At 52.7% G+C, this 20,388-nt stretch overlaps 2 protein-coding genes across 5 annotated transcripts in view; both read left to right on the top strand.

The window, feature by feature from the left end:
- CFAP251 (cilia and flagella associated protein 251) overlaps window positions 1–1,761 on the top strand; it is a 67,663-nt gene extending 65,902 nt beyond the window's left edge. For 2 of the 3 annotated variants that reach the window (XM_078435845.2, XM_060612211.3), the window contains 2 exons: window positions 331–432; window positions 1,494–1,761. In XM_078435845.2, coding sequence (XP_078291971.2) covers window positions 331–432; window positions 1,494–1,630 — 239 coding nt within the window. In that variant the 3' untranslated portion in view covers window positions 1,631–1,761. The remainder of the gene's footprint in view (window positions 1–330; window positions 433–1,493) is intronic. The other variant, XM_060612215.3, reaches the window with a different exon arrangement.
- A 12,189-nt stretch (window positions 1,762–13,950) lies between these two features.
- Window positions 13,951–20,388, top strand: part of BCL7A (BAF chromatin remodeling complex subunit BCL7A) — a 29,831-nt gene continuing 23,393 nt past the window's right edge. Inside the window, exon 1 of one of the 2 annotated variants that reach the window (XM_060612207.3) lies at window positions 13,951–14,226. In XM_060612207.3, the coding sequence (XP_060468190.1) occupies window positions 14,135–14,226 (92 nt within the window). In that variant the 5' untranslated portion in view covers window positions 13,951–14,134. The remainder of the gene's footprint in view (window positions 14,227–20,388) is intronic. The other variant, XM_060612208.3, reaches the window with a different exon arrangement.

The raw sequence follows: 20,388 nt of genomic DNA, 5'->3' as shown, positions 1-20,388 counted from the left end.
TAGGAATCTCTCTCTCTCTCTCTCTCTCTCTCTCTCTCTCTCTCTGTCCCTCCCCCACTCATACTGTCTTGTCTCTCTCAAAATAAATAAATTAACTAAAAAAAAAAAAAAAAAAAAGTTGTCTTATTCTCTGTATGAGCAACACCAGTCTTAACACCGTGTAAGGAAGGATATGTCTAACACGGGACTCTATAGATTGTTTTTGTGTCTCAAGGAAAGGAAATCGTGGAATAATTCTCTTTTAAGACCTCAGGATGACGATGCTAAGCTCTGACATTATGCGGAGCCCCAAGGGTGGGAGCGGACGCTCTTTCGTTTTACGATACTCAGGTGAGCACATGACTGAGGAGGAGATGTGTGACTGCTTTGCTACGCTGTTTGGACTGAATCCCGAGGGGTGGAAATCCGAGCCCGCAGCCTCCTCCATCAAAGGTACCGTTCCTGACCCTGCCCGGGCTTGCAGCCGGAGCTCACTAATTTGTCGTAGACTTAAGCGTATTTCTCTCTCCTGACTGGTGCAAACCATCCTCCTTAATACCGTGCCCACAACGAAGCAAGTCTGCCTGGGCCCCAGCGTGAGCAAGGAAGGACCAGTGAGCGCGGTCACGTTTGTTTGCCGTGCGCTGTCCATCCTGTGTCTTCTGGCCTTATTTCCGCCCTTTATTCCACCGACCGGTCTGCATCTTTTCGGCTTGGGTGCGTGCCTACTGGCCGCTGGGAGAAGATACAGCTTGGAAGGTGTTTCAGGAGACGTGTTGTCAGAGACTTGGAGAAGGACAGGGCTGCGAACAGGCACAAGCCCGGCTTCGAGCTGCTAGTGCTTGGAAGTTTTTAAAGCTCGTCCTCCTTTCCTGCCTAAGGATTGCTCACCTCCTTCTCTAGTCCCCCGGAGGGAGGAAAATGGACCCGAAGTTAGGCTGGGAATTTAAGCTCTGGAGGAACCAGTCTAAACAGCTCTCCCGGGCCCGCGGGGGTGTCTCCACTGCCAGGCCCAGGACGCTGCCCGATGCCCCTCGGTGGTCAAAGCCCGTCACCAGTACCGAGACTGGGGTCACGAGCAAAGACCCCCCCCCCCCCAGGCTTCCTTCTCCCTCTCCTGTTATTGCCCATCCCAGTGTCACATTAAACAGAGTTCTTGATCTCAGACAGTTCTAGACTCCAGTATCCAGGGGGTCGTTTCGAGCCTCCCAGCTCCCCTCCCCCATTCCCTGTGTCCTCAGGACATCAGACTGTAACTTACGCTGTGTTCCTAGATGTCTCCAAACAGTAAATCAACCATACCGTGTGGTTTAAGGCTTTCCCATGAAGTTTGCAGAGATTTGGTGAGAGTGCTCCAAACCGACCCGGGGCTTTTGAAGGACTCCCAGACAAACCGGGACACAAAGCGCCTCTCACTTTTGTTCAGTATCGGTTCCTTGTATTTTTGGAACGTGCTTCTGAGTTAGAAACCTCATCATAATGAAGGCATTTGTTTTGTTTTCTTGTTTGGCTAGGTTCAGAAATCTGCTTTGAAGAACAACTTCCAGACGAAATCACCGCAGAAATATTCACGACTGACATTCTTGGCCTAACCATTTCACAAGATTTCACACAAGATCCTCTGGTCAGTGAAGTTGTAAGGAATGTTTGAGGCACAAAGGACTTTGTGTGTGCGGGTTCCCCCTCCCCCCCGAGAGGCACTGCTTCCCTGTATTTCCCTGCCCCCACCCTAATCTTTGGAACATTTAGACATTAAAAGGAAATTTCGGTTAAGCAATGGAATTCACAAAGTTGGACATTCCACTGTTTCTCAAACAGAAGAGTGGGTGGAGGCAAAAAACACACTGGCAGCTGGATGTGAATGGTGGCCGGAGAATGGTGGCTCTCTGCTCTGTCCAAGGCAGTGCTGCCTGAGCAGGGTTGAACAGGACAGGCAGGTGGCTGGTCCCTGGGGGGCAGAGAAGGGTTCCAGCTGCCGTAGGCCTTCCTAGGGACACGTGCGGCCTTATTCCCTCCCCCTCCCCGGACCCTTGGCATCATAGGGTCTAATGGGGATCACCCCTGCCTGCTGTTTGACCGGCGGGGGGTTGCTGGGTGTTCTGGGCTCCTGAGAGTCCCCGCTCGTGCCTTCTCATCAGCAAAACAACTAAGCAGTTGTGTGCGGCCGTTATGGAGAGCTTCACTGGCCATGCCTAACCCCGGTGGCAACTGCCAGAGAGAATGCAAAAAAGCACCCCTGGGGCCCGGTGTGTGTGCAGCACCTGGACCAGAAACCACCGGCCAGGCCTGCGGGGCGGGGGCAGAACTCGCCAACTGGAGTCTGTGAGCCTCCCCTCCCCCACACACCCCTGCCACAGGCCTGGGTGGTCGGCCGCCGCCTCACGCCCCCTCCACAGGGCTCCCAAGCACGTAGTAGGCACAAACGGGGCCCAGCTCCCCAGCTCGGGGGACATTTAGGACACGCTGCTAAGTTTTCAGCAGTGTTTTGACCTTGAGAATAGAGTATCATCATTGTGCACACAGATGAAAGTTAGGGTCTGATTTTAGAGATTTGTTATCAGTGATGAGTTCTCATTCAGACACAAGTGCCAGGTGTTATTCTGTACACACGCTGAGCCCATCGCACCCTCCCACCCAAACCGGGCCCTTCCCCAGAGGCGCTGGCACGTGAGATAACATCTCTGAACCCCTAAAGGCCCTTCTTGCTAAGGACCAGAGTGTGTGCAAGAGAAGTAAACGGCAGTACCTTCGTCCTTCATGCACTGAGCCCTCCCTGCTGCGTGGGGGTCCTCTTGGAGACGTGGCCTCAGTGAGTCTTTGGAACGCCTGGGAACATAGAACAGAACCATCTACCCCAAACCCGGCTGCGTCACCGTGACCTTGGGACGGGCGGCGTGGGCCAGGGTCCCGCAGGCACCTTCTCGTCAGGTTGTGTGGCCAGGGCTTTGCAACCTGGTTTACATTTTGTTCTTTAAAAAAAAAAAAAAAAGGCGAAATAAAACAAGACAGAAGAAAAAACCAAACATGCTTTATGAATCAATTTTGCGGCTGCTAAGGGCTTAGGAGACATATTACCAAGCCAGTTAAAAAGTTCCTGGGGACATTTTAGGGAACAGGAAACTCTCAGATGACTGTTCTCTTCAAAAAAATTACTCAGAATGGGATGCTGTCCGGACACCAGCCAGGGCTTCTTTCATTAAATCCGGCACACTGATTTCGTTCTGATCGACTACATGTACTGGAATCACTGTCTGAAGCAGAACTGGCCAGTGACCAGGAGGACCCACTGTGGCTGGACCCGTGAGCTGGAACCACCGTCACGCTGTGTCCATCCGGCTTCCTGCGTCTCCAGGTCAGTACGGGGGGCGGGGTGGGGGTGGGGGATGAGGCCCTGGCTCTGACGTTCACCCAGGAAGGCCAGAACCCCAGGGGACGGCAGCATTCGTGTCAATAGTGTTCCCAACCGCTCCCAGCCCAGCTTGGCCAGGGGGCGCCCTTCTCACCGTCAGGGCCCCTTTCTGCAAGTGCTTTTGTTTGGGTGTCTCTCAACCCGTTTGACCCACACGGAGAGGACCTGTGCGCCTTTCAGCACCAGGAGGCCCTTTGCCTCCCATTCCTGGCAGGCCCCACCTGCTGGCCACATGGGATGTAGGACATCGGTGTCCCCACTCAGGGGAGGGAGTGGAGGACAGCCTCCCTGCCAAGTGAGCAGAGCACCCAGACTCTCCCGCGGCATGCAAGGCAGAGCAGCGACGCCAGAAGAGGAGCGAGGAAAAGACCAAAGAAGGATAATCGTTGGGCGTGAACATCAAGGCTGAAGATTGTGATGCTCTTTTGGAAGAACGCTATTTCAGATGGGGTCTCTGGCTACTGACCAACCAAACCATCCTGGTTTGTTGCTTCTAGAGTTCAGGAACCACCAGCAGCCTCCCCACCCCACTCCCTCTGCTCCAGACCCCGAGGCTCTTCCCAAGCATGGTGAGGGTTTTGTTTGCACACTATCTGCTCTGGAAGCCCAGGGGCTTGACTGGGCTCATTTGCTGCTCCTGCCATTTAGTGGCTCCCTATGCACCCTTGGGTGTGGCTAATCTAATCTCTTAAACCTCAGTTTCCTCCTGGAATTCTCCTGGGTGGTTGAGAGGATTAAAGGAGAAGGTGCAAGGAAAGTGTTACCAGCATAAGGCAGAGCTCAAAATGGGGCAGTGACTGTTATTATTACAGGACACCTGCGCCTGAGACCTGGGCAGATGATTGATGGGCATTAACCTCCTCCGGTTCCGAAGTTTTAGCTTCGTTAGCACCTGCTTGAATAGGGGTGCCTGCTGGTTTTGACAATGGGCCCTCAGTAAGTATCCGTGGAATGACTAGATGGATGAACTCACAGCTCTTTAATAATAGCTGGCTTTGCTTTAGAGCAAAGGTGAGCTCCAGGTCCTGCCAGGCTCTCTCCACTGGGGTCTTTCTCTGTAAAGGGCCAGAGGGTAAATGTCGAGGCTCTGCAGGCCTTATGGCTCTGTCACAACTCCTTGACTTGCCCATCGGAATACAAAGGCAATGACAGACCATCCAGAAAAGAATGATTGTGGCTGTGTTCCAACCAAGTTTACTTAATGGACACTGAAATTTGGATTTTACGATCATCTCCACCTATCACAAAATCATCTTCTTTTGATTTTTTTTTCAACCATTTAAAAATGTGAAAACCATTCTTAACCTGCAGTGAAAACTCCATCCGCCTTACCCCCTAGGCCAGGATCCCTCATCCCAACAGAGTTTTACAAATACAGTGCATCCGTACAAATGACCAGACCAAACCGACATGCTCTCCAATCCCGTCAAGGTCAAGACGAGCAAGTCTCCTCCGATGGGAGGAGACTAAGGAGACATGGTGGAGAAGTGCAAAATGGGACCCCGGAAGGGATGTCCGGGACAGGAGGCGACACGGGGAAACCGTGCACTCCAGGTGAGGTCTGTAGATGAGTTAACAGCATTGCAGCAATGTTAATGTCTTCGTTTTGATCACTATATGGTGGTTACATGGGGTACACACCTGGGAAGCTGGGCAAAGGGCTCGTGGGAACTCTCTGTCCTACCTTTGCAACTCCCCTGTAAATCTAAAATTATCTCAAAATTAAAAGTTAAATATATGTGTGTATACACACACACACACACACACACACACACACACACACACACCACCTCTCTGAGTCAGTCGCCCCGGAATGGTTTCCGTGCTCTGCCCTACGCCTCTCTGTTCCCAAGCAAACACTCCCGAAGCCAGTCAGGGCTGGTTGCTTTTGTGTTACTTTACTTGCTGTCCGTCCTCTGTGGCCATGAGCCTCTGCTGTGCTTCCAGGCACTGCAGACAAGAAGGGTCTTTTTGAAAAGATCTGTGTCCTGGGGCGCCCGGGTGGCTCAGTCGGTTGAGAGTCCAACTTCGGCTCAGGTCACGATATCACGGTTTGTGGGTTCCAGCCCCGCATCGCGCTCTGTGCTGACAGCTCAGAGCCTGGAGCCTGATTCGGATTCTGTGTCTCCCTCTCTCTCTCTCTGCCCCTCCCCCGCTCATGCTCTGTCTCTCTCTGACTCTCAAAAAATAAAAAGTTAAAAAAAAATTAAAAAAAAAAGAACTACCCTCTGCTAGCTTAGCTTAAAGGAAAACAAACAAAACAACAACAATAACAACCAAACACTCTGGGACGCCTGGCTGGCTCAGTCAGTAGAGCCTGTGACTCTTGATCTTGGGGTCATGAGTTTGAGCCCCACATTGGGGGAAGAGATTACTTTTTTTTTAAGTTTATTCATTTTTGAAAGAGAGAGAGAGCGAGCGTGAGCAGGGGAGGGGCAGAGAGAGAGAGGGAGACACAGAATCCAAAGCAAGCTCCAGGCTCTGAGCTGTCAGCACAGAGCCTGACGTGGGGCTCGAACCCACAAACCCTGAGATCATGACCTGAGCCCAAGTCGGACGCTCCACCAACTGAGCCACCCAGACGCCCCTCTAAATCTTACTCTTTAGAGCAAGTGGGGGTGTTCTCTCTGGGAGGGGAGCAGGTTTGGTTCCTCGGAACTAGTTCATGCTCCTTTGCCAGCCCTTCCAACATGGCAGAAGTGTGTGTTGCAAGGTGCGAGTTCCCCCAGCCCACCAGCACACCTGCCCCGGAGAAGGGAGCACTGGGTGGTACCGTGGTCCTGGGGTCTGAAGCACAGAGGACACCCTGAGCGCCGGCTCCAACATGGGGGAGACATGGGGCTGTGGCAAACCCAGAGTCCCATCTAAGGGACTGGCTGCTGCCTCGCTTCTCCTCTGTGAGCGCCTGATTTCTTCACAGATGGGCTTCGTGCATCCGTTTGTCCATTCATGAATTGAGCAAATAGTTCCTGCATGCTAGCACTGCGTTGGCACTGGGTGTGCCGTTGCAAACAAGACAGGCACGGCCGTTGTCTTTAGGGAGCTCATGTTAAACAAGCACGTAAATATGTCATTGCAAATTATGCTCAGAGTCATAAAGACAAGACCCAGACTCTGTGACATAGAATACCAAGAGGGGGATGTGCTTTAGTTAGGGTGGTCAGGGAGGGTCTCTCCAAAGATGAGACGTCGATGTTGAGAGCCAGTCATGGAAAGAGACAGGAGAGAACATCCCAGACAGAGAGCACAGTGTGCACCAAAGCCAGAAGCATTCAGTGGAGCCAAGGTTTGTGTGGTGGGAACACAGAGGGGGATGTGGGCTCGAGACGAGGTCCTCAGGGGTCTAGAAGGATCTCTGGTATTCCTTCAGTGCTACCATTATGTGGGTCTTCCTTGGGAGCCAGAGGAGGAACGTTTTCATGTGAACAAGCCGCAGGAGGAAGGAGGCAGTCTCATTTCTTTTATCCAGAGTCTCGATGTGGGATAGACGATCCCGGGGAAGACCAGAACGAGGTCACGCGTGGAGCCAGCCCTGAAGCTGACGTATTCTTTCACATGACACAGGCCAAAGGTAGGAATGCTGACTGTGGGCTTTGGCTTCCTAAACCACATGTCCCGAGTTGGCATCTCTTCATCTTCCTTAGTTTTCCAGAGATTTCAATATTTAAAAAAAATTTTTTTTAATGTTTTTATTTATTTTTGCGACAGAGAGAGACAGAGCATGAGCAGTGGAGGGGCAGAGAGAGAGGGAGACACAGAATCGGAAGCAGGCTCCAGGCTCTGAGTTGTCAGCACAGAGCCTGATGCGGGGCTCGAACCCACAGACTGTGAGATCGTGACCTGAGCCGAAGTCGGACGCTTAACCGACCGAGCCACCTGGGCGCCCCTCAATGTTTTTTTTAAACATGACCACAGTTTTCTCAGTGATCTTGTTCCTTCATCAACAATCATGTTGAACTATACATTCCCCTAGTCGCTGGCAACTGCCCGAAGGCAGCCTGCTATGCAGTAAAGCGTCAGCAAATGCATGCCACTTACCCCTTCCTGTGTCCTGTTGGCCACCTCTTCCTTTTCCACTTTTGTAGACTAAATGCTGGGATGGCAATCACTTGCAGCCTGCTGATCCTCATTAAGCGACCCCAGGGTCAAAGCAGCATGCTAAGCCCTGGATACACTGTAGCACAAAGCGTGCTTCTTGCCCTTAAGAAGGTTACATTGTAGTGAGGGAAACAGACACGCCAATGATAATGACAGTATTTTGTGATGTGATTTAGGGGCATCTGGAGCAGATGGGGTGGGAAGGAGGAGGAGATCAGGGTAGGTAGAGGAGAAATTACATAAATGAGGCACTCTAAGCCAATCTGAGGGGTCTCTGGGGGTGGGGGCAGGAGAGCAACCCAGAGAGAGCAATGGTTACATTAGGGAATGGCCTTGTGCACTAAGGAGGTTAAACTTGAAGATTAAAGTAAAGGAGGAGAAATGGATTACATTTGCGTGTTAGAGAGGTAGGACTGGCTGATGGGCAGGAGGGGATGGCTGGGCAAAGGGACAACAGCAAGGAGAGTATTCTGGTATTTGGGGGAGAAGGAAAGGATTGCAACAAGACACAATTCAGAAGTACAAAGAAGTGTAAAGACTAAGGGGCAACCTCAGTATGGTATCAGTCATGATCTTTGATTTGCAGCATATCAGAAGCTGGTTAGCTTAAGTGGAAGATGAGCAAGTTCTGAAATGGGCAAGAACCGAAGAAGGCCAGGGGCACCTGGGTGGCTCAGTCCGTTAAACAGCCGACTTACTGGTTTGTGAGTTCGAGCCCCGAGTCCGGCTCTGTGCTGACAGCTCAGAGCCTGCAGCCTGCTTCAGATTCTGTGTCTCCCTCGCTCTCTGCCCCTCCCCCACTCATGCTCTGTCTCTCTTAAAAATAAACGTTAAAAAAATTAAAAAGTAATAATTTTTTTTTTTTTTTTAAAGAACCAAAAAAAGGCCAGATGCGTGAGCTCAGTGCCTCCAATCCTCTGGGGATCTGCAGGGGCCACTTTTGCCATGAGTCATTTTTCCACGGCCCCTACACTCCCTCAAAAATCAAAGTCAAAATAATAAAAAAAAAAAAACACAGTGAGATCCACTCCACACCCACTAGGGTGGCTAAAAGAAAAAAGAAAAAACCAAGTGTTGGCAAGGATGTGGAGAAGTTGGAACCTTAGTCTACTGCTGGTGGGAACATAAAATGGCGCGGCTGCTGTGGAAAACAGTCTCCAGCTGCTCAAAATGTTAAACACAGAGTTACCATATGGCCCTGCAGTTCTATTCCTTGGTATACACAGGCAAGAGACACATCTGTACAAAAACCTGTATGGTAATTTTCATAGTAACTGTGTTCGCAAGAGCCAAACAGTGGAAGAAACATCCCAGTGTTCATCGGTGAATGCCTAGATAACCAAAATGTGGTAAATCCACACATGCAATGGAATATTATTGAGCCATAAAAAGGAATGAAGTATATTAGTACATACGCTACAACACGGATGAACCTTGAAAATACGCTAAGACACCAAACACAAAAGGACGCATCGTATGTTCCATTTATGTGAAATGCCCAGAATAGGCAAATCCACAGGGGCAAGAAGTAGATTTGTGGCTTTCTGTAACTGCCTCTAACCTTGGGTGGAGAGAGGATCTCTTTTTCAGATGACAAAAATGTTCTAAAAATAACTGTGGTGATGGTTTCACAACTCTGTACAAACATACTAAAAACCACTTTAAAAGGGTGAATTTTATGGCATGCTAATTATGTTTCAATAAAACTAATATTTTAAAAAACCAACTGGCTAGGCGCGGCTGGGTGGCTCAGTCGGTTGAGCGTCCAACTTTGGCTCAGGTCATGATCTCATGGTTCATGGGTTCAAGGCCCCACACATCCAGCACTCTGCTGTCACTGTGGAGCCCACTTCGGATTCTCTCTCTCTTTCTGCCCCTCCCCTGCCCACACTATTTCTCTTTCAAAGTAAACAAACAAACAAACAAACATAGGGAAAAAAAGAGAAGGAAAAAAAAAAAACAAAAAAAACACCAACTGGCTAAACCATCCACCAGTCTAAGATTGCAACCCATGCCCAGGACCTAACGCCTTGGGAGAAGAGGAAGACAGCTTCTGGGGAGGGGTTGGCCTTCAACCCCAAAGGCTCACCCAAAACTGGGAAGGATATTCAGATGCTGGGCAGCATGCAGGAAGGAGGCAAAAGGCATCTGGGCAGCCTTCTAGATTCCTGACCTGAGAACTCACCAAGCCTGTTTGTGGACAGATCTCTAACTTTGTTCCGAGTCACTGGGTCCTGAGCAGACATCCTGTGTTTAATCACTTGTTGTTAGAAGAGCGTCTGGCCTACACTGACTCACCTTTGAACACATGAATGTTTCAAAGCACTTCATGTCCACTATCTCTTTATTTTTATGCGACCTCAAGTGACTCAGCTTCTGGGCAAGCCAATGGCTGCATGGATGGATATGCAAACTGCCGATTCACTCGTGTCTGAGCTGGTGACAATTTTTACAGTTGTAGTTTTAGGGAAGAAAGATACGGAGAGGCAGATTGCAGCATCTGGTTTGTCAAAACAAATTTTTTTTCCAAGGTCTCCCCAGTCTATCATAAGGCCCACACTATAGGGGAGATCTCCCCCACGATCATTTGAGACCCCATTAGGCTCTACCAGTGGTAGGCTGGTAAATGTTCACCAACCAGCTCTGGAAAGAGGAGGGACAGGAGGGTCCTGATGAAAAGCACTTGCCAGTTTCCATCGTGTTAACATTCCTGCCATGTTGATTTCCAACTACCAACTTTATGATGGATGTGGAGTGGGGAATCCCAGAGACCACAATAGGAGAGCAGGGTTCTGGCCAGAACGCTGCTTGCTAACTGGCTGTGTGGCTTCTGAGTTTTCGTGTCCTTTTCTATAATAGGAGGGAGGTTTCATACCCTGCAGCACACCCTTTGGCTCCTGTCTCTGAGGAACCATTCTGTGGTTGGAGCATTCTCTTCAGTTCTCCCCCTTTGCTGGGCTTTGCTAATGGCCTGCTCCCCAAACACCAAAGCACCTCTGTTTATGAAAACAACTTGCTCCTGCAAGTTGCTAGGTGAGGACCAAACCTGCCAAGAAGCAAGAGCCGGGCCTGCGCTCACAATTTCGTACCACTCTCCAGAGGTGGAAACCTCCTCAAACCTCCTCCCTGTGCAACAGTGGATTAAGGGTTGAGTTTGGCAGCCCGGAAAGAGGGGTAGTTGGACTTCAGTTCCTAGTATAGGTCATAAAGGTGCAAAGGATCACCCAGGTCCTTTATTTAACAAATACTCTCCGGTCTCTAGTACTTACTATGTGCCAAGCACTGTTCTATGTGCTTGACAAATACTGTGTTTAATTCTCATGACAGCTCCGTGAGGCAGGTGGTGTTCTTTTCATCCCATTTTACAGATGAGGCAAAGAGAGGCTAAGACACAAGCCATAACTAAATAACTCACTTCTGTAACCGTATGATCTCTTTTTTAACATCTCTAGAATAATAACTAATATTCAGAGACAGCCCGACATCCAGTTTCTGGTAACTAAGTAGGTATTCAGATGAACTCTCAATCTAAAAATAAGGAATAGTCTAAATAGTAAGGAGTAGCTGAAATGGAAGGAAGAAGAGAACCCTGGAGGAGAACCCAGCAAAGAAGCCATTTAACCCTGCAGACATTTGTCAAGTCTAGCATATTCGAACTCCAGTGTGACTGGCTTTTTGAGGCAAGAGGCCAAAAATAAAAGTCCGGGTGGGAGATGAGACTTTCCCCCACAATAATTTGAGACCCTAGTGGGCTCCACCAGTGGTATTCTGGTAAACGTTCACCAACCGGCTCTGGGTGGGGTTGAGGAAAGGATCCTTATATACAGAATTTGCCAACTTCCATAAGTGTAAATACTCCTGCCACGGTTGATTTCAAACCATCAACACAGGGTCACTGAACTCAGAGTTGGGAAGTGCAGATCTGTTAGCCAGCTGCTTATGTCACTGACGCCCACCCCCCCCCCACCCCCCCCCCCCCGAGGGTACAATAAGCAAACCAGACTTGCTCAATAGGGCAGCATATATTTGCATCATCAGGGTGGTCCAGGGACCCATGAGCCCTGAACTTAGTCCTGGAATAGCAGTGCCCTCGGGAGCCTGGCAGGAGGAAATGTAAATCATCTCTGGAGGAAGGTAACTTCATCCTAGGCCTCAAATTATTCCTCTAAATAAATTTTAAAATACAGTGTCCAGCATGGTCAAAGGGAACCAGACAGATCACAAGGAAATAGGACACCATGAGCAAGAACTAGGAGAAACAGACCCTCAGGTACTTCAAATGTTAGAATTACCACAGACTATACCACAACTGTGCTTTGTTGAAAGAAAGGTTAAAAATATCTACAGGGGACAGGGAACTATAAAAAGTGACATACTAGATTTATAAAGAACATTTGTAGAAAGCTTTATAGTTTAATCAGAGATCAAGAACACAAATACCTTCAGGGGCCATCTGATAATGCCAATGAGTAAAGTGACCTGGTGACACATTGGTGACCTGAAGAGCTTTGAGGGGCACAGGGCTCCTCAGTTCCAGCTGATTGTTACCATGTAGCACTGGGGGACCAGTTTGCAGATCTTCTGCTATTTCTGGAGAAGCTGGATATTTTGATTTCTTTTTATTGTGGTGAAATACACATAAAACTGACCACTGTAACCATTTGAAGGTGTACAATTCAGTATGCTTAAGTGTATATTCACAATGGTGTACAGGAAACATTATCTAGTTCCAGAACTTTCTCATCACCCCAAAAAGAAATCCCAAACCCCTTGGAAGTCACTCTCTATTCCCCCACCCCCACTCCCACCCCCTGGCAACCACCAACCTGCTTTGTCTCTATGGATTTCCCCAGTCTAGGTATCTCATGAAAGTGGAACTGTACAATATTTGATCTTTTGTGACTGGCTTCTTGTACTTACTATGTTTTCAAAGTTGATCTCATTCCTTCCCAATGGCTGAATAATACTTTATTGGGTGAATATACACACATCCGTTTATTAGTTGATATTTGAATTTTTGACATCTTCCCATTTCACTTTTTCAAGTTTTATTTATTAAAGTAATCTCTACACCCAACATGGGGCTTGAACTCACTACCCAGAGATCAAGAGTACCATGCTCCTCAGACTGAGCCAGCCAGGCACCCCAGAAATCTTCCTATTTTTCAAATATACATATTCAGAAGTTCTCTGTGGTTCTAAGCCATCTGAGGGCCAACAGTAGAAATCTCTGTTTTATGACCTGCTGTGTCTTATTTTCCTAGATACAATGCTCAGAATGATTCACTAAGGTAAGTGTTGTCTTATTTTTCATATCAGGCACCCATTTCCCCTGTGGCTTTTCTCCCCAAAACCAAACTCTCAGGGGTAACTGCTTGGTTCTAGAATGAGTGAGGAGTCTGGGATCCAGTTTATGGCTGCGACCTTTAGCTTTCCTGGGACTCAGTTTCCCCACAGGTCAAATGACTTGTGTCGGGCTAGTTTATCTCCAAGGGTCTGGGTGTGCTAACAGGGTCACTCTCATTTTTCCTAGCATTCATCCGGGCACGGATTAGCTCTGGTCAAGTCGGTTTATTGGCAGCTGAACACAAAGATGTGGCACCTGGGTTATCCGGGATCCTTCCAAGAGCTGTCCTGAGGCATGATGGGGAAGAAGCTACCTCAAAATCCTCCCTGTAGGCCGGCCAGCCCATTACACCTGCTAGGGTCATTTGCACTCGTGCGGTAGCACCTGGTCTGAGCCTGGGACTTCAGTGAGGAGTGGCTTCGATTTAAATCGTGACTCGCTCTCTGAGAGCAACCCCAGAAGGAAAGGAAGAACCCCTGTTGAAATGCTGATAATCACTGAGCTTTTCCTGCACGGAAAGCTATTTAATAGGCAGGGTCGAATGTCTCGCCATCGCCTCGTCCCTGACACCTTTCCTCCGACTCTCGTTTTCCAAAAGGACGAGGGAAAGGGAAGCGACGTCCTAGCTCGCGTATTTGCACAGGGCAGAGGACCGGCAGAGATCCGTGTTTCCCAACTCTTTCCGAGAGCACCTCGCGTCCCGAATCGCCGCCTTCAACTCTGAGAAGTCAGGAGTCCCACAGGAAACTTGCGTTATTGCACCCGCTGCCACACACCCGGGGCGGCGGACCCGCCGCCGAGCTGGCTCCCAAGGAATGCGCCCCCTCCACGGCCCGCCGCCCCGCCGGCGCGCCCTCCCCGGGGGACCCCGCGGCACCTGCGGCCTCCGAGTGAGTGTCTCTGCCTCCGGCCGCCCCCCCCCCCCGCCCCGCCCTCCGCGCGCCCAGGGCCGGGGGTCGCCGGGCGCCCCCGGCCGCCTCCCCGGGGAGCCTCCCCCGGGGAGGCTCGCGGCGCTGGCCGGCGGCGGCGGCGGCGGCGCCCGGAGGCCGCACTGCTGGCGGCCGCGGCGGCGCTGCTCCCCCTGCTCGGTGCAGCTGGCGCCCGGCGCTTGCGCACTGGGCCCCGGGCGCGCGCGGCGGCTCCGGCTTTGTGTGTATGTGTGTGAGTGTGTGTGAGTGTGTGAGAGAGTGTGTGTGTGAGTGTGTGAGTGAGTGAGCGGGCGGGCGCGAGTGTGGCCGCCGCGGAGCGCGAGCAGGACCCGGCGGGCGCGCTCCCCCAGCCTCTCTCTCCCCGCCAGAACCATGTCGGGCAGGTCGGTTCGAGCCGAGACCAGGAGCCGCGCCAAAGATGATATCAAGAGGGTCATGGCGGCTATCGAGAAAGTGCGCAAATGGTAAGCGGAGGCGCCTGCTCGCTCGCCCGCCCGCCCGCCCGGCGCCGCGGCCGCCCCAGACCCCCGGAGCACATACAAAAAGCCGGCGGGCGCCTCGCCGCGGGCCGGCCGCGGGCCCGGGAGTTGGAGCGGCGGGCGGCGCGCGAGCCGGGTCACCTGCGCGAGGCGGGGGCCGCGGCCGCTGCCCAGGTGCGCTCGCGCCTGTCGCCCACCTGGCGCGGTGGCGGCGGCAGCCTGGAGGCGGCGGGGCGCCCCGGGCCGGGCGGTGGAGCGGCGGGCCGGCCCCGCCGCGGCGCTCGGCTCCCGGGAGGGGGGCTCGGGGCCGGCCCCAGAAGCCATTTCGTTTTGTGCAAGTCACATGAAAGCGGCTTCCCGCGCGCCGGGGCCGCGATGCCGGCGGCGGAGGGGAGAGCGCGAGCTCCATTGTGCAGGCACCGAGCGGGGCGCCGCCGTCTCCGTCTCCTCCCCGCGCGCCCCGGGCGGCGCAGCGCCGGCCCCCGCGCCCCAGCCCGCGCCGGGCCTCCCTCCCGCCTCCCTCCCCGGCTGGCTGGCTGGCTGGCTCGCTCCCCGCCTCCCAGGCCCGGCGCCCTCGAGTCTGCGGAGTTTGCAGAGCGCGAGCCGTTTAAATTTAGCGCTTTGGGCTGCCTGGAGCGAGGGCTCTCGGCGAGGAAGAAAGATGGGGGCGAGCGCGAGGAGGAAGCGCCGGGGCGGCCGCGGGCCCGGGGCGCCCGGCACCCCCCGCCCTGCCCGCGCCGCCCGCCCTGCCCGGCCTGCCCGGCCTGCCCGGCCGGCGCCCGCGCCCGGGGGTCGGCGGGCGGATCTTTTTGGCCAGAAACCGGTCCTCGGCCGCGTCTGCCTCTCCCGAAGCGGCGGCTCGTGTTTGTTTTGCCGAGAGAGCCGTTGTTTTTGTTCTCCGCGCGGGGGGAGAGGAGATTCGGTGTTGGCCGTGCGTGTTCTTCGAGCTCACGTTGGAGTCTGTCCGGCGTGGCCTTGCTGTAATTGATGGGGGACCGAACGTGTTCGCCGCCTCATCGGGATCTGGCTCGGAATCGGCCCGCGGGCCAGGCCCCAGGCGCAAGCACATCGCCAGGTTGGGGCAGACTTGTTGAAAACTCCTGGCTCCTTGATTTCAACTTTATTATTTTTTTCCCACGGCTTCACCAGGGTCAGGGAGGGAGAGGAGCAGCCGCGAGGTTCTCGAGTGTCAGCCCCCGCGGGCTCGTCCTGACCCTTTATTTAAAGACTAAAAACTGGGCAGGCCCCCGGTGGAGTATGTTTACGTTTAGGGGTGTCATTTCTCGAGTAACGCCTCGGTCTCTAAAAACCACCGGGGGCGAGCCTGCAGCCTAGCCGTGTCACAAGTTAGCTGTCCTTTCTGAGTCAAACCCAACAAAAAGAGGCGAGAGGAAAATCAATAAAGTCCACGTGCTCCCGGGCCTCCTATGGAAAGGGCTGCCTGCGGATGGCCGGATGCCCGGCCAAGGGCTGGGTTTGGCTCCAATGGGACAAAGAATTTTCAGAGCCGTGAGAAGGGGAGCCCTTCCAAAGTTGAGATCCAAGTCTTCCACGCTGTGGGAGCTCCCGGGGCACGCAGGGTGCCCATTGCCCAACTGGAGCCATTTAAAAATGGCAGAAACAGCTGCAGGCCAAAACACACACAGGAAAACAAGCCCACAATTCCCTCTCCTGTGGGATTCCCAGAGGGAAGGCTGGAGTCCGCCCCCCGCCTCAGTGCCTGTGCACAGAAAGAAGCAGTGTCTGGGCCTGAGTCCCTTCTGTCAAGGCTTGGAGGTGAGACAGGGGCTGGGGGCAAGGCGCCTTTCTCTGTTCCAAAGAGGCGTGGTGGGGCCTTCTGCTCCAGGTTTCCAGCAGGGCAGGGGCTCAGGCACCCTGCCAGCTGCTCCCGCAGGGCCGGGTCTGCCAGCTGCTCCACGGGGAGGGCAGATGGAGCTGTGGGGTTTGCTGCCCCGTGGGCCCTGGAGCAGCCAGCCTGGAGGCCGTCCGTGCTGCTGAGCCCACTTGGGGACCTGGCCTGTGTTTGGGGGAAGGGGAGAAGAAGGTGTTTCCCTCCCTGCCCGTGTTTTGGGAAACAGGTCATGATAAAGGATCTCAGGGCTGCGCCTCCAGTTTACTTCCTTGCCGTGACCTTGGGCAAACTGTGGAACTCCTTTAATCACGGCAGCAAGGGGTCCCTTGCTGCTTTCTCTCTCCTAGAACAAGATCTTGTCTCCAAAAGCCCTTAGCCCTGCGTACAGGAGCAGTCACTACTGTGCCCTTATTGTAAGGTGGACTCCATAAAATATGTGTTTTGCTCATTTTTTTTTTCCCCTGCCCCTTTTAAGCAAAAAAGACTTCGCCTTATTTCCACGGTTTCCCCAGCCCGGAGAAGCCGAATCTCACCTCCACTGCACCTTTAGAATAGGTCTTCCAGTCAGTCCTCGAGACGTTGGGTTGTTTATTAACTGCGTGGCCACCAACCATGCATTTAACTAGTGGCTGGGACATCACGTTGCCAGATTTAGCAAATAAAATTACAGGACACACGGTTAAATTTGAATTTTAGATAAACAATGAAATTAGTTTGAAAAAATAAATGATATATGTGTATAGTTTTTAGTGTAAGTATGTCCCATGCAATATGTGGGACCTACTTATATTAAACTGTTACAGATCTGAAATTCAAATTTAATGCAGCATCCTATATTTTATCCAGAGAACAGAGGTGTCTGTCATATCATTTAGCCTGGAAGCCTAGGATAGTATTTCTTCTCAGCCCTGGTGACCCCTAAAAATCCCGCCTCTGCCAACCCTTTCCTTCTCTTGTCCCCAGAAAAAGACAGCAGCCAGCCGTGACCACCCTGTTCCTAGCTGCCAGCCTTTTTTCCTCCCCTGTCTGGGGTCCCAGCAAGGCAGGCTGGTAGGCTAGGAGGCAGCCACAAGATGGCCGGAAGAAGAACAAAATGGCAGGCCCCTTTTTGGGAAACCGGGCCAGGGTCAGGAGGCCCAGTGTGGGTGCAGAAGAGCAGGGGAGTGGGGTCGTCGGACAGGAGACAAAAGCTTGAACCACAAAGTAGGCTGAGGCCTCGGACCCCTGGGCCCTTGGTCTGAAGGGTCCCTCAGTGACTTACCGAAGAAGGAGATAGGCCTGTTCCCCGGAGACTTCTCACCGGTCCCTGGGGGAGGAGGAAGTTTGACCGCGTTTAGGGCCTCATCGCATTACCTTCGGGGGTGCCCTCCTGCCCGGTACAGGGCAGGTCGAGCGATCTCGGGCCTAGTTAGGACGACACCATTCTCCTAATGGTATCGAGGACTAGCCCTGGGAAGTGAATACACAGTGCGGGATTCAGTCTCTTTGAGGGAGTCATCAGGGCCCCCGTGGGCAGTGACTCCAAGATGGTCTCCTGGGCTAGCTCTTGGACCTTCACCCAGGAAAACATTAGAAATTGATCTTGGCCTAGAAAATCTGTGATGGGTGCTTGCGATTTATATGGGAGCCCGTGCAGGGGGGCAGGGGCATGTTTAGAGCTTTATTGCTACAGCTGGGACCCTATTTGCCCTTTTGTCCAGGAGCCCAAGTCCGGAGAGGAACTGAGAGGTACTTACCTGGCTGGTTAACCAGGGCCCGGCAGGGCACGGGTGCTCAGGGTGTGCCCATGGGCAGTTCTGTGGCAAGGTGGGGGGTGCAGCCCACTGGTGAATCTGGGCCCATGCCTACAGGGGTGGGGGTGAGCGCTGGGGATCTGAAAGAGCCCTTGCTCCTGAGGCACGTGGGCCCCTCGTGGCCAGGTCACCGTGTGTGTGAGAGTAGTCAGGGATCTGGATTTTTGTGTGGAGTCTGACTTTTTTCTTCTTAGAGTTTGGCCAGTGATTCACATTTGTAAATCCACATGCAGACCAGACAAAACCTACCTGTGGGTGCTCGTTTGCCACCCTAGACATGAAGTAGGAAGCACAGTTTCGTTCTCCCGTGGAGGATCGGGGCAGCGCGTTCTGGGATGATGGGTTTAGGGGACTGATAGGGACACCTTCTCCCCGAGCCCGTGTGTTGTTTCCCGGGGCGCTGCCGGCTGGTGGGGACGCCCAGAGCCTGTGGGTCATGTCTGCGAAATCCCTTCTTGTCCTCCCTGCTACGTGCTCAGTGACTGACTCCCTGAGTTCCGGGCCTGGTGTCCCTGCTTGGCCCGCTGAGCAAAGGGCAGTCCTTCGAGGTCCATTCCTGAGGGGGGGTTCTTAGTGCTTGTCTCTGGGTCCCGTGGCCCCTCAGCGTCCAGTAGAAATGCAACTGAAGAAAGATTCCTTTCTTTTTTTTTTTTTTAGTTTATTTATTTTGAGAGACAGAGAGAGTGGAGGAGGGGCAGAGAGAGAGGGAGAGAGAGAGAATCCCAGGCAGGCAGGCTCGTGCTGTCAGCGCAGAGCCCGATGCCGGGCTCGAACTCACAAACCGTGAGATCACAACCTGAGCCAAAACCGAGAGTCGGACTTTGAAGCGACTGAGCCACCCAGGCACTCCTGAAGAAAAGATTCTCATCTTTGGGGTGAGTTAGGGGACTCAAGCCAAGGGGTCACCAGCTGGGGCAGAGGGAGGCACGAGAACCTGGCTGTTGCCAGCTTGGAAGCTTCAGGGCCCTCAACCGCTCAGGGAAGCACGTGCGACTCTGGACCTTTGTCTTGGCTCGTGTGCAGGCCGCAGGGCCCAGAGCTGGCCCACTTTCTGCCTTGAGATATGGCCTAGGTTTTGCAAGTCAGTTACTTTTGTTCTTGATTTTGTTTTTAAGACAATCAAACCTTGGATTTGCTGACCTAGTGGGGCCCAGGCCGAGGAAGCCAGTTGACAGGGATTGCGGGTAGTGAGTGCCTTTGGCCATTTGCGTGGGATTCTAGCAATTTGTGTTTCTTTATCCGGCTTCTGTCCCCATGTGCTCGGTGGAATGATTTCTTAGTTTTCCACAGGAGACAGAACAGCATAGTAGAGTGGGCTCTAAGGTCAGAGCCTGTGTCTGGTCCGGGTTCTGCCTCAGACTAGCTGTGTGACCATGAAGCAGTTATGTAACCTCTCTGGGCATCTTGTTTCCCATCCATAAAATGGAGTGAGACTGGTTCCCCTCTCGCAGGCTTGTTGGCAGTCTTAGGGGGAGAGGGCTTTATTGTAAATAAAGCACTTGGCAGAAATAAGCCTTCAGCACACAGCGTCCGTTATGATTGTTGCTTTGTCACCAAGGTTGTTCTTTGGAACGCCCCTGTCCCTTCCGGGTACCTTCTGATTTTTCAGTATGGACGTGGGGAAAGACGGGGATTATGAGTCGTCCATCCTGCTTCCAGGATGTAGGAGATGGGTGGGTGGTGACTTAGATATGTGTCTTTACTTAATTCTTTCTGGGCTGAAAAGGGCAGGGATGAAAACCAGAGAAGCCAGAGAAGCTTCTCCTAAAGGCAGTGCCACATGGAGGCTTTGAACACCAGCCCCGGGGAGAGAACAATCTCACCTCCTCCTGCCTCAGTTTCTCTATCTGTCAAATGGGGAAGGTGACTGTTCCTGCCATTCAAGGTTATCGGAAGATTAGAGTGTGTATGGGGCTTAGCTCATAGAAAGCACTAGAAATAATCCTAGAATAAATAAAAGCCTGACTGTGGCTTCTTCCAGCAGGAAGTGTGTAGGACCCAAACAGGCACAGCCTGGGGAATGGAGATGTCTGTGGTTTGGGTTCGCTGGTTTTGAGTGCGCCAGGTGCCCAGAGTGTGGTAAAGGGGTGCCAGGTGGCTGTACTGTGTCCCTCCAGCATGTGAGGGCCACCCACCCAGGGAGGGGAGGCTGGGCAGGAACCTGGTGGCTCCCAGACGGAGGTGCTCACATCACACATAAATCTCCATTCTGGTGGAATCCTTGTCCCTAAAATTGCCGAGGGCTCCTGGCTGCTGTGCTGCCTGTACCTGGTGTGCATCTGTCCCTCTCATTCCATGGCAGGTTCCTTGAATCAGCTCAGGTCCTTGTGAAGCAGTTGAGAGATCCTTTGTGACCTCCCACTTCTTAGATGGCAGAGGCTGGTGCCAGGAATGTGCACCCTAGAGCCCAAACTGCTTGGTTCAGGAGTCCCAGCTTTCCTTCCAGGAGTTTCCTCTGAGCCTCGGTATCAGGTGCATGGCCATGCCCAGTGTTAGGGGCAG

This window comes from Panthera onca, chromosome D3 (genome assembly GCF_046562875.1).
Source record: "Panthera onca isolate mPanOnc1 chromosome D3, mPanOnc1 haplotype 2, whole genome shotgun sequence".
Classification (NCBI taxonomy): domain Eukaryota; kingdom Metazoa; phylum Chordata; class Mammalia; order Carnivora; family Felidae; genus Panthera; species Panthera onca.
This window is presented reverse-complemented; position numbering and strand designations above follow the sequence as displayed.